Raw genomic sequence first — 17181 nt, forward strand, 5'->3', positions numbered from 1 at the left:
CAAAACTAAGTTCATCTTAATTTACAACCATCAGAACAAGTTTATTATGTTACTACACAAAGATAACTTTTTCATAATTTAAAAATTTTGTGACTATAATTTAACAGCTTAGTCCAAGGATATCATGTCATTTTCTCTTCAAAAAATCGATTTCCATACTGTGAATGTTTTTCGCTTTTGATTTGTTATAAATTTTCATAGCCACATATTGAGTAGTCTAGGAACAGAGTTTTAATCTGTGAGACAGTAAAATGAAATTTTCATTGTTTCTAGTATGGTACATAATTTGTGTTGTGTTGTGAATTGTTATGTATATAGATAAACGAGTCATAAATGTAAAAGCATGGAGTAGCTGATGTAGTCATACTCTTCAGAGATAATTTACTAGGCGAACAAAGATGGAAAGTTTACTAAGGGCACGTAGCAGATGCAGAAATTAATTCTTTCCTCAAAATTTCTTACAGCACCATGAATGTAGTTTATATTATCAATTGGTCAGGGACAATTACACTTAATGTCAAGAGAAACGGTGGCTAACATCTGGAATCAAATTATATTGTATGAGGAAGAGAAGAAGTCTTTATGAAACGCTGAGGATTTGTTCCAATCAGGACTTAAAAGTGCATGACAAGCAATGTTGTAAAATTCTTCACTGTATTATCAAATAAACAAACAAAATTATGCTCTGTGCAAGAAAATTTCAAATTACAAGTACAAAAAAAGGATGTTTTTGAGCAATATTAGACAAAAAATGAATAACAGATGTAGCTTTCGAATATCTTCTGGCAATTTTGGTAGATCTGTGGATCTATTGTCTTGTGACTTAGAGGCACATTTATGATTGTAACCTTTTCTGAATCATATTGTAGTTTCCTCTTTGTCATCATTTGGTCTGCAATGCTTCAGTGCTTTTTTAAATGTTGGACACTCCTACCATGGGGCATTGTGGTTCTCTTGGTGCACACAGCTTTCCATGCGCCAGTTATATTTATATGCAATCATTTGACATATTAAGTCCTGGGCACTTACTTGCTGGCTTATTGCAATACTTTCTATGTGCAGAATCCACTGACAGTGCCGAAGATCATAGACCCACTGATTACCTTATATGTGTCTATAAGTATTTTCACATTCAGCGGTGATCATTCTTTATAATTTTTTCTACTGTACTTTTCAAAAGAGTGACTGAAACATCTTTGAGCAGAGTTACTTTTCTGACTTTTTGCCTCTCTTTCACAAGAAATGGTTATGGGCACATTTACTACAATGCAGTATCCATTTCATATTTTGCCTAGTGCAAGGCAGTATCCATTACATATTTCATCGGTCCTCAAATAGATGCCGAATTGATATGTCTATCAGTATGACAAAGCACAATGTGAGTTCATTTTGGGATCATGTTTTTCTATAGGAAAGAGGGGACAGCTGCTTCTCACCCCTTTCATTCCCCCATTCCCCACCGAGTACACCTACATGGCCCTTACTTTTGATTCTTGTGGAAGAGTTCATGGGTGGCACAGTGGTGACCAATCTTGATGTTATTATAGTGTTCTTTGCTTCTGCTGCCACATTTGCAGTGTGTATGTGCATGTGTATGTGTGTGTGTGTGTGTGTGTGTGTGTGTGTGTGTGTGTGTTTGTGTGTTTTATATGTCCATGACCAAGACCATTCAAATTCTTGGGTACAAATAATATTGTTGTATAACTGATTACTGATATCAAGTTTGAGTCAGTACATATATTTTATAGCAGTTTTCACCAGTTATACCTACCTCTCTTAGTCAAGAAACTGAAATCATACTAAACTACAGCCAGCTTTGTGAGTCATGTACTACAAGTACTCTCTAAGTAATGTTACAAAAACTTTCAGTAATCAGGTACCCCCTAACTGCAGAGGTTTTCTGTAGATCTCTGTTTTGTGAATCCCCATTTTTTTTCCTTTCCTCTTAAACTTCATCATGGGCTTACATGACACAGTAAACCTGTACCTACATCTTCTAAAGTGATTAATGAACTTACACAAAGTGTGAAATAACTAGCAAGCACTTGAATAAAATCAACCATTCTGTGGCTAAATTACTTGCATAGATAGGGACAAATTGACCAGTTCAGATTAGTAGTCATATTTACCAGACACTGGCTACCAGACATTTTGAAACTAGAATCCTAAGACTTTTCTGGTCCAGGTAGCAGTAAAATACTTCTGTGTGTTCATTGAGAACATGCTACAGTGGAATTTGTGCAATAAACATGCTACCGAAAAATATGAAAATTCAGTTAATACTCGTATGCTATGTTCAAATTGCGAATCAGCTGGAAAGCTGGTAAAATTGTCAGACTAATGTAATACTGTTCATTAGAATAGCTCCTTTTTGATTATGATTGTCTGCACTTTGGTTTCACTAGTGTTTTATGGCACCTTGGCATCCACACCAATGAATCTTCTGTTAATGAAGTGGAATGGCCACTTACTTTATTTATGGTATATCAGTGTAAAATTCTTTCTCAAACAACCTTGAGCCAGGGAAGTGTAGACAAAGAATAGCTTGAAACCTCCAAAACTAGGGAAAGAGATTACACACAAATATACCCTTTGTTACTATTATATCACTGATATGACAATTTCTGATATTCAAGGAGCTTCAGAACTACCATTTTATGCCTGAATTTCAGTCAGGCTACTGTAAGAAACGTTTATGCTGCATTAGGTTTACATTTTCCCTAGTATGTGCTTGCGCTGAAGAGGAAGACAGCAACCATTTCTTTTTCATTTGCATAAATTGGCACAGAGCTACAATTCCTTTATTGCGAGACAAGCTAAAACTGAATTATCTCTGCTGATGCCAATAAGGTTGTTTTTACCAGAGAAGAGCTGTGTGTATACAGGCATTCATTCATTTATTCATGTCCTGTAGATCCCATAAAGAAAGAGAACCTTCAAGGATGTGGAACGGGTCAAGGTCGACATTAACAAAAGGCAAAGGCATCTGTAGCCTGTATATTTTACTAACAATAAACTAACTGCATACTGCTAAATGCTATTCACACTTACACCATCAGCTTTTGATTGAGTAAATCAATAAGAAAGCTGCTACTTTGAAGAAAGCTGTGGGCTCCTCAGTCTTATTGTATGTGTTGTTGTGGTCTTCAGTCCTGAGACTGGTTTGATGCAGCTCTCCATGCTACTCTATCCTGTGCAAGCTCCTTCATCTCCCAGTACCTACTGCAACCTACATCCTTCTGAATCTGCTTAGTGTATTCATCTCTTGGTTTCCATCTAGGACTTTTACCCTACGCAGTGCCCTCCAATACTAAATTGGTGATTCCTTGATGCCTCAGAATATGTCCTACCAACCGATCCCTTCTTCTAGTCAAGTTGTGCCACAAACGTCTCTTCTCCCCAATCCTATTCAATACCTCCTCATTAGTTACGTGATCTACCCACCTAATCTTCAATATTCTTCTGTAGCACCACATTTCGAAAGCTTCTATTCTCTTCTTGTCCAAACTATTTATTGTCCATGTTTCACTTCCATACATGGATTCTTTGGGATTGGAATTATTATATTCTTCTTGAAGTCTAAGGGTATTTTGCCTGTCTCGTACATCTTGCTCACCAGATGGTAGAGTTTTGTCAGGACTGGTTCTCCCAAGGCCATCAGTAGTTCTAATGGAATGTTCTCTACTCCCGGGGCCTTGTTTCGACTGAGGTCTTTCAGTGCTCTGTCAAATTCTTCACGCTGTATCGTATCTCCCATTTCATCTTCATCTACATCCTCTTCCATTTCCATAATATTGTCCTCAAGTACATCACCCTTGTATAGACCCTCCATACACTCCTTCCACCTTTCTGCTTTCCCTTCTTTGCTTAGAACTGGGTTTCCATATGAGCTCTTGATATTCATACAAGTGGCTCTCTTTTCTCCAAAGGTCTCTTTAATTTTCCTGTAGGCAGTATCTATCTTACCCCTAGTGAGATAAGCCTCTACATCCTTACATTTGTTCTCTAGCCATGCCTGCTCAGCCATTTTGCACTTCCTGTCGATCTCACTTTTGAGATGTTTGCATTCCTTTTTGCCTGCTTCATTACCTGCATTTTTGTATTTTCTCCTTTCATCAATTAAATTCAATATTTCTTCTGTTACCCAAGGATTTCTACTAGCCCTCGCCTTTTACCTATTTGATCCTCTGCTGCCTTCACTATTTCATCCCTCAAAGCTACCCATTCTTCTTCTACTGTATTTCTTTTCGCCATTCCTGTCAATTGTTCCCTTATGCTCTCCCTGAAACTCTGTACAACCTCTGGTTTAGTCAGTTTATCCAGGTCCCATCTCCTTAAATTCCCACCTTTTTGCAATTTCTTCAGTTTTAACCTACAGTTCATAATCAGTAGACTGTGGTCAGAGTCCACATCTGCCCCTGGAAATGTCTTACAATATAAAACCTGGTTCCTAAATCTCTGTCTTACCATTATATAATCTATCTGATACCTTTTAGTATCTCCAGGATTCTTCCATGTATACAACTTTCTTTTATGATTCTTGAACCAAGTGTTAGCTGTGATTAAGTTACGCTCTGTGCAAAATTCCGCCAGACAGCTTCCTCTTTCATTTCTTACCCCCAATCCATATTCACCTACTATGTTTTCTTCTCTCCCTTTTCCTACTCTCGAATTCCAGTCACCCATGACTATTAAATTTTTGTCTCCCTTCACTACCTGAATAATTTCTTTTATCTCATCATACATTTCTTCAATTATTGTATAGCTGCTGTTTATTATACATTTTAGAGCACCAGGAAATCTGCCTTTAGTAATAAAGTAATGGACTGTGTGAAACTGATAAAAATGGTAAACTATTTATTAGAATGCATTGTACTTGTTATCAGTCCGATAGTGCTAATTGTAAGAGACCTTACCAGATGTCAATAAAAACAGTAAATAAATAAATTCTTGAAACAGTGAAGTGACACATGAATCAAGTACTTACTTAAGTTACTACTAAATGATCATTTGTGCAGTTTAGTATTTATTATGCAGAACAAGTAATAAGAATATCATGGAGAATTAATTGGAATGCAGCAGTCTGCAAATGCTTCTTCAAGGAGAGCTAAATTCATACACTTACTTGTTAGTACATTTACCTTCCATTTATTCATAGCTATTAATAAATATGTACAATACAAATTAGTTTACCCTGCTAATATATCTGTGTTAAATCTAATATGAGTACTGCTAAACTCATTTCCTTTATAAAAGCATACCAGTTAATTATTAACCCTAGCCAGTTGCATACTCTTCAGTCTTATTTATTTTGGGTGAGAAATTGCATTTGGTCTACTGGGCAACAGAGTAGTGAACTTGTATTATCTATTGGTAATACATGTGAAAACATGTCAGGCTGCTTATGACAGCAGAGTAGACCATAAATAGTAACAAAAAAGTGTATACCAGATCTTGTCTAACATTGGATGACAGAGAAATCATTAACTATGAATGAGATTCAATACAGGATTAGTAATCATTGATGTAGATTCCTGCTTCTTTTTGTTAATGTATAACTTGACTCCTTCTGTAGAGCTGAACGAATATTCTCTTTCAGTGAAAATGAGGAATAAATGCATGCCTGCTCCAAGAATAATATATGAGTGGTGTTCAATAAGTGATGCAACACAGTTTTTTGTTGGCCAGTTTCAGTTGAAAAAGTGACAAATTTGTTGTGGTACTTTGTAGAATATTCCTGCTTCAGCCCCTAAAGTTTCATGAAGTTCCAATAGGTGGTGGCACTATATGTATCCTTCAAAATGGTGTCTGCATTGGAGGTACATTCCAAGCAGAGAGCTGTCACTGGGTTTCTTTTGGCAGAAAACCAGATCATTACAGATATTCATAGGCATTTGTTGAATGTCTAAGGAGACCTGGCAGTGAGCAAAAGCATGGTTAGTTATTGGGTGAGGTGTCATCATTGCAAAAAGGTCGCACAAACCTGTGCCGGCCAGCCACACATGGTTAAGACTCCTGCAATGATGGAGTGTGTGCACACTCTCATTTGAGGTAATTGATGAGTTACAATCAGACACCTCACTGCTCAAAGGGACCTCTCTGTTGGTAGTGGTGACACAGTCATCCACCGGTTGGGATACTCAAATGTGTGTGTCTGATGTGTTCCCCCATCACCAAACAGAAGATGAAAAAGAGCAATGGAAGACCATATGTCCAAAACTGTTTGCACCTTACAATGCTGATCGCAACAATTTTTTGTCATCACAAGTGATGAAATGTGGGCACAACACTTTTATTCAGAAAGAAGACAGCAATCCATGGTGTAGTGCCACAGCACGTGTACTCTGAAGAAAATGTTCAAAGCTGCACACTTGGCTGGTAAAGTCACGATGACAATCTTCGGGGAACCAGAAGGGGTTATTCTGGTTGATGCCCTCCTCATGGTGTAACGATCAACTCTGAAGGGTATTGTACTACCGTCAGGAAACTGAAGAAACAACTTCAGTGTGTTCATCACCACAAAAATGCAAACAAACCTCTCTTTCCCCATGACAACACAAGGCCTCACACAAGCCTGTGCACCTGAGACGAGCTCACAAAACTTGTTTGGACTGTTCTTCCCCATCCACCTTACAGCCGGGATCTCGCACCTTCCAACTTCTGTCTGTTTTGCCCAACGAAGGATGCACTCTGTGGGAAGCAGAAGGTGGATGATGGGGAGGTTATGGAGATTATGTTGAAGAATAGAGTTTTGTAGCCAAAGGAGTGGGGAATAATATGATGTACTGTAATCCTAAATGGATAGCATTTCTGGATAGGAGATAAAAATTGTGATTTTGTTTTTAATTTTTGTACAAAATTTTTAACCACTTTTTCACATATATGTGACAAGAAATTAAGAATCTCCGTGGATTGAAAAATAAATCACCCATTTATGTATGTAACTAGCATTAAACCGTTCCAATCATTTTTATTTTATTAGCCAATACTTATATAAAACATGTAAATTCTTGGACTAAATAGTATAATATGTATGGAAATTTAGTTTTAAGTGGTGAGTCAAGTGTAAGATGATAAGCCTCTCATTACTGGATCAACAGAACACAATGAGTGCATGGATGAAAATTCTGCAGAAATGTTCTTGGCCCATTGTCTTGCTGTTGTCACTATGTTTGTAGCTTAGTGCTGTATATGGTATTTATGGTTCAGATGAGTGGCTGAGTGGTAAAATGACAGATTACAAATCCCAAATGACAGATTACAGATCCAAAGATCTTTAGTTCAATCCTGCAAATTCTTTTATCACTTTTCACTTCTTTTACGTCTGGCAATGTTTGTTAATGTGAAAAATGCTGAGAGGAACTATGGTTTAGTATCCATTGTAGTCCCCCAAATAACTGCCTGGAATAGTCAATTCAAAGTCGGAGGAAGGCAATAGCATAATACCCCTAACAGGACAATGCCTAGTAAAGCACTCTGATGTTCAAACCTACCTGTGGATTGATGAAGTGGGGAGGACACTCACTACATTTTGATGTTAGCATTCTGTTTCTAACTGTGCTATATATGGGTACATATTTAAACTGTTTTCATGCGCATACATAGAATGAATATAAATCTGGGTAGTCTTTGCAAATTATCGAAACTGCCTCTATCTGTTTAACCATATCTGCTGCAGTAATGGTTTCAAATTAGTGTCACTCCCTCATAAATTTTTATTATTTTTTTTTATTGAATTTAGCTTCATGCATGCCTGTTAAAGGCTGCTTGGATGATTAACTAAATTACATATGTATTCACTTTTTTGTATTGAATGAATCTTGTAACAATCCTTCAACTTTATTTTTAATACAATTCTTATTACTGAATATTGACAGAGATGTAAATATTTTTAGGGAATCCTAGAATCCTCCATTAAAATTACAAATGAGCCTCCAACAGGGATGAATGCAAATGTGCACAAAGCCTTAGACAATTTCAATCAAGACACTCTTGAGATGTGCAGCAAGGAAGCGGAATTCAAGGCAATTTTATTTTCATTGTGCTATTTTCATGCTGTTGTTGCTGAGAGGCGGAAATTTGGACCACAAGGCTGGAACAAAATTTATCCATTCAATGTTGGTATGTATTAATGGCGATAGAAATATATGTTTATCTGATCTTTGTATATAAACTTTGCACATTGGGTAATTATTTTCAACACTAACTTGCTCGCATTTTCAGTAACACAGTACAAAGTGTGAACATCAATAATATTAAAGAAATATGTGTATAATATTCATTATTGTGGCATTAATGTACAATGGCCAGAATGCACAATGCAAACATGCATACATTGTGTGAAGGTGAAGTGATATTATGTATGAGTTATGGCAGTTAAATAACTAGACTATGGGATATGATGGACAGAGGTGGCAGGTGAAGTAGCAGCCTGAGGTGGCTTTCATAACACCAGCTGAGAATCATGTCATGCCAGGAGGAGAAGTGTAATGAATGTGTCGCACATCAACATTTTTTGTAGAATGAGATTTTCACTCTGCAGTGGAGTGCGCGCTGATATGAAACTTTCTGACAGATTAAAACTGTGCGCTGGACTGAGACTCGAACTCGGGACCTTTGCCTTTCGCGGGCAAGTGCTCTACCAACTGAGCCACCCAAGCATGACTCACGCCCTGTCCTCACAGCTTTACTTCTGCCAGTACCTCGTCTCCTACCTTCCAAACTTAACAGAAGCTCTCCTGCAGACCTTGCAGAATTAGCACTCCTGAAAGAAAGGATACAGCGGAGACGTGGCTTAGCCACAGCCTGGGGATGTTTCCGGAATGAGATTTTCACTCTGCAGCACAGTGTGCACTGATATGAAACTTCCTGGCAGATTAAAACTGTGTGCCGGTAAAGCACTTGCCCGCGAAAGGCAAAGGTCCCGAGTTCGAGTCTCGGTCTGGCACACAATTTTAATCTGCCAGGAAGTTTCAACATTTTTTGTGCCAGGCTAGGCTTTCTGGAAGGAGATGGTGACATTTTGTGCACATGTACAAAATGCTTAGTAACTTTGATGTTGGTGGCTGCAGCTTTTGAAAAGGCAGCAATTGTATCTAGTGAGATCATGTTATTAACCATTCTTTTATGCTATGAAAAATCTGAAGACACAGTTTTTTTTCAGTGTGTGAGAAGAGCTCATTGATTCTTCAGACAATCTGTACAAATGAAGATTGCTAAAGTTATGACATATAAAGTAAATACATCAGTACACTAATCAGTCAAGCTTTAATTACTGTTTGATCAATAGCTACAGATACCTTCTGTCAACAGCTATATCTGATCAGAATGTCTGAGATGCTATTACACAAATTAAAAGTAAGCAGCAAACAAATTCAGCCTTACTGTCATAATTCAGACATATACTTGTAATAATACAATGGCACTGTTCTGATTCTGAACACAATAAAAGGCACAGTCATAAAAATTCCACAGTTTATTTCATCACGGTGCAACAGTGTAAACATAAGTAGTACAGTACAGCATAATGACAAGTATAGGACAGTTTAGAGACAGGTACAGGCTGCTGGCTGGACCCTGTGCATGACACTATATAGAACATTTGCCCACCAGGGGCCACTGGCTACCAGCAGCAGGCAACTGTGAGGTGCTGGATAATGATTGGCGACCTCTGGTGGGAGCCTGGAGCAGCCAAATGGTGTGCTACTCAAATCGTGTGATGTGCACTGCAATAGTGCCAGCAGAATTGTAGTAATGTCCCTCCTCTCTTTGAGGGGGGAGGGGGGGGGCAAAGAGTGACCAGTTGCTGGCTCCTCTGTGATGTGCTGATGGGTGGCACATGCATAGTGTCAGAAGCAGTTGCCCTACAAGTACACATCTACATCCACATAGATACTCCACAAGCATGGTGCATGGGAGAGGGTACTGTGTACCACTAGTGGCCAGTTCCTTTGCTGTTCCACTTGCAAATAGAGCGAGGGAAAATGACTGTCTGTATACCTTCATATGAGCCCTAATTTCTCAAATCGTATCTTCGTGGTCCATACACACAATGTATGTCGACAGCAGTACAATCATTCGGCAGTCAGCTTCAAATGCCAGTTCTCTAAATTTTCTCGGTAGTATTTCGTGAAAAGAATGTTGCCTTCTAGCCAAGGGTTCCCGAAGTATTTCTGTAACACTTATGTGTTGTTCATACGTACCAGTGACAAATCTAGCAGGCCTCCTCTGATTTGCTTCGATGGCTTCCTTCAATCTGACCTGGTACAGATCCCAAAAACTCAAGCAGTACTAAAGAATAGGTTACACCTCCATTCTATATGCAGCCTCCTTTACAGGTGAACCACTCTATCCTAAAATTCTCCCAATAAACTACAGTTGACCATTTGACCTCCCTACCACAATTTTCACATTCGCATTCCATTTCGTATCGCTTTGTATTATTACATCCAGATATTTAAATGATGTGGCTGTCGAGCAGGACACTAGTAATACTGTAACCGGACATTACAGGTTTGTTCTTCCTACTCATTCACATTAACTTGTGTTTCTCACATTTAGAGCCAGCTGCAATTCATGGCACCGACTAGAAATTTTGTCTACGTAGTCTTGTATTTTCCTACAGTCACTCAACTTCGACACCTTGCCGTACACCACAGCATCATCAGCAAACAATTGCAGATTGCCACCCACCCTGTCTGACAATTTATTTATGTACATAGATAATAATAGCAGTTCTATCACACTTCCCTGGGCCACTCCTGACAATACCCTTGTCGTTGATGAACGTTCATTGTCAAGGACAATGTACATTGTCCTCGATGATGAACATTGGGCTCTATTACTTAAGAAGTCTTGGAGCCACTCGCCTCGACTGACATCTCTACCCAAACTCTTTGCCTTTACATACGTCTGCTTGTGTCTGTTATGTGCGGATGGATATGTGTGTGTGTGCGAGTGTATACCTGTCCCTTTTTCCCCCCAAGGTAAGTCTTTCTGCTCCGGGGATTGGAATGACTCCTTACCCTCTCCCTTAAAACCCACATCCTTTCGTCTTTCCCCCTCCTTCCCTCTTTCCTGATGAAGCAACCGTGGGTTGCGAAAACTTGAAATTTGTGTGTGTGTTTGTGTCTGTTATTGTTATTGTTTCTGTTAACGTACCAACGCTTTCGTTTGGTAAGTTACAGAATCTTTGTTTTTAGATACATTTTTCCCACATGGAATGTTTCCCTCTCTCTCTCTCTCTCTCTCTCTCTCTCTCTCTCTCTCTCTCTCTCTCTCTATGGTGATCATCCAGTTGCTCAGACAACAGCCATTCCTCACACTTTTATTAATTTGTAATATTTCCTTTAGAGGTTGATTGGGATGTTTGTAATCTTCAATCTTTTCCCAAACTGCAGAGAACTGTTAGTGTCATTATAAAAACTTGTGCTTGTGATATAGCATTAATACCAAAAACATTCTCTAACATTTGAAAAGATTATGTTGCCTATTTTTTTTTTTATTTTAGAAGGAATTTGAAGTTTATGTTCTTCAACTTTTAAGTCAACAACAATTGTGGCACTATTATGCAGCAGTGCCTCTCCAACCAATGTTCAATGCAATTTAAAGCAGACAGAAAGACTAAATGATGGTTGGTAGTCTTGAAGTATCCAGGTGTACTGAATACTAATATCAACCTTGTCCCATGTGGCTAAGCAATTGGAGGATCACAGTCTCATTACATACTTACCACATCTCATTTTTAACACCAGAAATTCAGTTATAAGCAACATAATCCCTGACCATACATTTTCTAAAGTGTTTAATATATTGTTACATAATTTAATACATTATTGCAAAATATATTTCAGGTGACCTGACAATTAGTGTGAATGTCTTATACAACTATTTAGAAGCAAATTCTAAAGTTCCATGGGAAGATCTGCGTTATCTGTTTGGTGAGATTATGTATGGTGGACACATAACTGATGACTGGGATCGCCGACTCTGCATTTCCTACTTAGAAGAGTTAATGCAACCTGGACTTGTGAGTATTCACTCTATCCAATCAAAATGAAGGAATAAATTTAACTATAATGCATAATACCACATGTAATATGAATTACTAGTTTTTTGATAGCTATTTCAACAGTTTCTTTTTGTTTAATGTGAGCAGACCTTCTCCATAACAAACAGCATTTTCTATCAAACCTGTGCACATTTTGTATTTTCTGTTGTGATACGCAGATCTAGTTACTTGTAACTTTTTTTTATTGAATTATCATGTAGTCTTCTGCTTTCAAGATGTCATATTTTTAAATTTTCTAACAATGTGTGTGTGTCTGTGTGTGTGTGTGTGTGTGTGAGAGAGAGAGAGAGAGAGAGAGAGAATGGACGTGCACGTGCGAGTGTACGGCATGCTCATACATTCAGTGTTCCTCTAGGATTCTAACATTACTATCCAAGTATTTAAATAAAACAGTATTTTTTGATTTTTGCAAAAAATAAGATATACTTTTCAGGTGATTTAGTTGGAACACTAAAATAATATGTATCACCATGATTCAGTATTCAATCAGATAATGTTAGAAAAAAATAATGTGAATACTAGTACTTCATTGTTGAATAATTAGGTCCAGGGATCTTCATTGTAAATAGTAACTTGACAACATTTCTATGCAGCTTCCAGTCTACTCTTCACAGATATAACAAAAATATTCTCAATTTTTTCCAATTCATGACCTTTCCAGTCTTCAAGATTATTTTGTAACAAATTAGCTGAACCATGACTTTAACAGATGAATTACATATTCAACAAACACTCACAAACTGTCTTTTGTGGCTGCAGCCGCTGTTGGATATATAAAGTAGTAACAATAGCTGATTACTAGTGTACAATTGAAACAGTTACTTTTTACAATGAAAAATTGTGTTTTTACAAATATTCAAGTGTGAATTACACTTTACAAAAGGAAGAAAATGTTTGATGTAAACCAAATTTTAAAAAGATTGGAGTTTCTGTGCCAATTTTCGTAACATATATCTAGATAACTATTACCATACAGATATGCAAATTTCAGCCAATATGCTTAATTATTTTCATTTCTATAATTAATAGAGTTATAAGCACATTATTTCTGCGCCTAATTATTCTATTCATCAACTTAAAGTGCATTATCTATAGGACTTTTTGCAATATTAATAACCAAATCAACATTACTCTGTGTTTATTCCAGATCTTTCTATTTGTTAATTTTACATGAAAACAACTGCACCACAAAAATCTTGCTAATACTCATACAGATTTGACACATTTGCTTCAAGCAATCACAAACTTATAAGTACACTATGACAAATTATTGAAATTTTATAATTTTTCACATTGACACATTACATTTATCATCAATAGGCATACAATTCATAATTCTTTGATACAATATTAAGAAGTAGAAAATAATTGTGAAATATAGTCACATAATAATAATATAAACAACATGATACAGTTTATCATATTTTTCATTAATTGGATGCATTGTGTAGTACAACAAATGAGTCTCAGTCCCTTACATTACATGGTAAAGCCCACAAAAAAACAGTGTGTATATGTGTATATTGGGGATCTCCTTCCAAACCCCTGGATTTTATTTCAACCAAATTCGGTACAGAAACAGCAGACCTCACGAGTGTCATCTTTGTGGGATTTATAACCTCCTAGCTCCAATAGGAGCAGAGATAAGGGCAAAAAAATATTTTTCCAGCCTCTGGCATATAGACTGCCCAGCATGACAGGCACATTGTGTGGGAACAGAATTTGAATGCCAGTCAACCTCATTTGCAGTATAGCCAATATGTCAGAGGCAAGAAATTGTTTTGTGGGCCTCAGCTTGTATGCTACCCTGTACTACAGGCGTGTTGTGTTGGAGCAGTAATGACCTTGTTTATCGACCTGCTTTCTAGGGCATTCTGTATGTCAAAGGCAAATAAATGATTTTCAAGCCCCTGAAGTTGTTGTAGGAGTAGTATCACCTGTTTTCTTGAACTTATTGTAGGGGCTGTACTTGCCAATGAACATTGCTGGGGAGCTGTACTTGCCAATGATCATTTCTGGAGACAGGTTGAGAGGGATAGAGGAGGAAATGGACAAAGAGGAAAGAGGAGGGGGAGATGCATGAGGCAAATGGAAGGTATAGAAAGGCAGACAGGAAAGGAAGAGGGGGATGTGGAGATTGAAAGAGAGAAGGGGAGGAGGATATGATCAGAGAGACAGGGGTGGAAGAAATGGACAAAGAAAGGGAGAGGAGATGAAGAGACAGAGAGGGTGGGAGAAGGAGAGAGACAGATAGAGGTGGGAGAGGATGTGGTGGACAGACAGAGGTAGAGGTAGGAAGAGGTGGACACATAGAGGGGGAGGAGAGGCGTGTTCAATATATGTGTCGAAAGCATTCATATATGAAGCCAGAGGCTAGAGTGGTTTTTGTGTGTTGTGTTGTGTTGTGTGTGTGTGTGTGTGTGTGTGTGTGTTTATCTGGGATTCCTTCCTAAGTCCCTGGATCAATTTACACAAAGATTGGCACACAAACAGTAAAATTCAAAAGTGTAAGTAGTATGGGGTTTATAACATCCTAGCTCAGATAGGAGTGGAGATAGGCAAAAACTTTTTTTCAACTCCTGTTGTATAGGCAGCCTTGCTTAAGATCTGTGTTGTGTGAAAATAGTGTTGACCTGCCTTATTGACATGCTTTGAAGGACTGGTTACATGCCGTAGGAGACAAGAAATGGTTTTCCAGCCCTCAACACGTAGGCTGCATTCTTTGTAAGTGTATTGTGTTATAGTAGTACCAGCTTGTTTTATCAACTCTTTTTGCAGGGGCTATATTTGTGGATAGGAATGGTTGGGGAAATGTTGAGATGGATAGAGGAGAAGATGGACAGAGAGAGGGGAGCAGGAATGTATGGATAGCGAGAGACGGGGGCAGGAGGCTATGGGCAGAGGGAGGGGCCAGGAGTGGGTGGACAAGGAGAGGGGAGAAGGAGGAGAGAAACACAGAGATGGGGAGGAGGAGATGCTCAGAGAGAGGGAGATGAGGAGAGGTGTGGAGAAGGAAATGGACATAGAGAGGGGCGAGGAAGTGAGGGATGAAGTAATAGGGGAGATGGACAGAGAGGGGGGAAGGGGAGGACAAGATGGATTGGGAGAAGGGCAGGAGGAGGTGGAAAGAAAATGGGGAGGGGGAGAAGATGCGTCAGAGAGATGGGGGAAGAAAGAGATAGAAAGAAAGAGGGAGGTGGAAGAAATGGCATATGCCGTATGCGTATTTGGCAAAGCCACATGTAACAGGCTAGTTATGTATAAATTTATGTAATATTTCTGATAGTTCGAAAAGCTTTGTCAGATATCATCAGTGAGAACATCAGGGAATAGGTCTACAGCTGGAAATATTTTAATTTTCATCTCAATTAGAGAGTTGTAATAAGATTATGCTAAATTAACTGGGAATTATTCTGTGTTGATTTTTAACATATGTGTTCTCACTATAAATGGCCTGTTAATGATTGGAGGGTATAGTCCTGTAGCCTCTTAGAACTTGTTTTAGGTTAAAATCCTTCAATTTTTTACAAAATTATAAATGCAATTGCAAATGGCTTTTCTTCAAACTCGATTAATAAAATATGATACTATTTTGAGATTTAGATTCTTTCATTGCCATTGACCACACACAGTGGAGCTGGCTTTGTCATTAATAGTAGGTTACAAATGCGTTTACAATATTAAAAATTAATGTACACATTATATTTACAAAATAGATATCGTATATTAACTAGTTTTACAGCTATAAAATCAGAATCTTGAAAATAAATTTCAACATTACATGTATCAAAGAATTCTCTTGTACTGCAGAATAGATTGTCAGCTAACCAGTTGTACAGCCTATTTTTGAAATTGTTCAAAGTCTGTGTCTAAAATTTTCTCTCTAGTGTCAAAATCTATTAAATTATGATGGTTATAACATAGGTCAACAAGACATAACATAATGATTGACAGCTATTTATATTTTTACCTTGGTGAACAGTGGCTGACAGCATTCCCTGGGGCCAGTCCTACACCTTTTTCTGTACAAGTTGAATCTTGATATAACAAGAATGCCCCATAATAACAGTCCATAAGATATGTGATACTCAAACAGTTCAAAGTAAGCTATTCTTAGATATTTCTTGCTGACAGTCTCAGTTAACTCCCACATTATGGAGGTCACCTGTGATATCTTCTTGCAGACATAATTGATGTGGGATTCCCAGTTCAGTTTCTAGTTAGTATGTATTCCTAGCAGCTTTACAAATCTTTATACCACCTCTTTAGACAACTCTGGCAAATGGTATTGGTTTTCCTGTGGATTATACACTATTTATTAGGTGGAAACCAGTTGAGCACTAAGGCAGGAGACTCCTGTGAAAACTGGTGAAAACTTGATGTGTCTTGATCTGTAGTTACTTTAGGAATAAAAGAGACCACTCACTAAAAAGCAGAAGCAATGAGTCATCAGTAGGCACACACAAAAAAGAAAGAAAACTCACTAACCTTCAAGGTAATCCTTTCCAAGCTAGAGCACAAATACACACAGAAAACCCACACATACGCATAAGCATGCCTATGACCCTACATGCCACCAGCTGGATGTGTGCCGCTGCCTCATACCTCACCGTGCAGCAGAGCACCCGGGATGTATTGTTACTTGGACTTGATCCACCAACCCTTTCTTGTGTGGGTCAAGTGTCAGGGGGGTAGTGTCACTGTCAGCTGCTACACCAGTGTGTCCTCTAACAGTGGTGTGGAGTTCTCTGTTGCCCAAGAAGTATGATTCGGTTGTTCTGGACTATTGTAGCTTGATTTTTTGGTGAGGTGTCTCAGATTGCTGGAGGTAAAGTCCACAACAGTTTGACACATTCAGTTGATACTTTCTGTGGCAATATGTCTATAATGTGATCGCCTCTACTCAACACTGGGAAAGTGCCGGTTTACAGTAGCTGTAATGGCAACCTGACTGAGTCCATTCACAGCATCACATGTGAGCAGCTGTGCAAGTCTGTGTGTACAATCGCATGCTGACTGCCTTGGCAAGAAGGTATGGGCAGGGTATATTGGTGCAGTGCTGCTTTAACTGTTGCACAAATTGCAGAAGTTCCACTGAGTCTGGCAGCAGT

At 38.2% G+C, this 17181-nt stretch overlaps 1 protein-coding gene across 1 annotated transcript in view; it reads left to right on the forward strand.

The window, feature by feature from the left end:
* LOC126252221 (dynein beta chain, ciliary) overlaps positions 1-17181 on the forward strand; it is a 769797-nt gene that overhangs the window by 706610 nt on the left and 46006 nt on the right. The window contains exons 73-74 of the mRNA XM_049953092.1: positions 7896-8121; positions 11853-12028. Of these exons, the coding sequence (XP_049809049.1) occupies positions 7896-8121; positions 11853-12028 (402 nt within the window). The remainder of the gene's footprint in view (positions 1-7895; positions 8122-11852; positions 12029-17181) is intronic.

The sequence above is a fragment of the Schistocerca nitens genome, chromosome 4 (assembly GCF_023898315.1).
Source record: "Schistocerca nitens isolate TAMUIC-IGC-003100 chromosome 4, iqSchNite1.1, whole genome shotgun sequence".
In the NCBI taxonomy this organism is placed as follows: Eukaryota; Metazoa; Arthropoda; class Insecta; order Orthoptera; family Acrididae; genus Schistocerca; species Schistocerca nitens.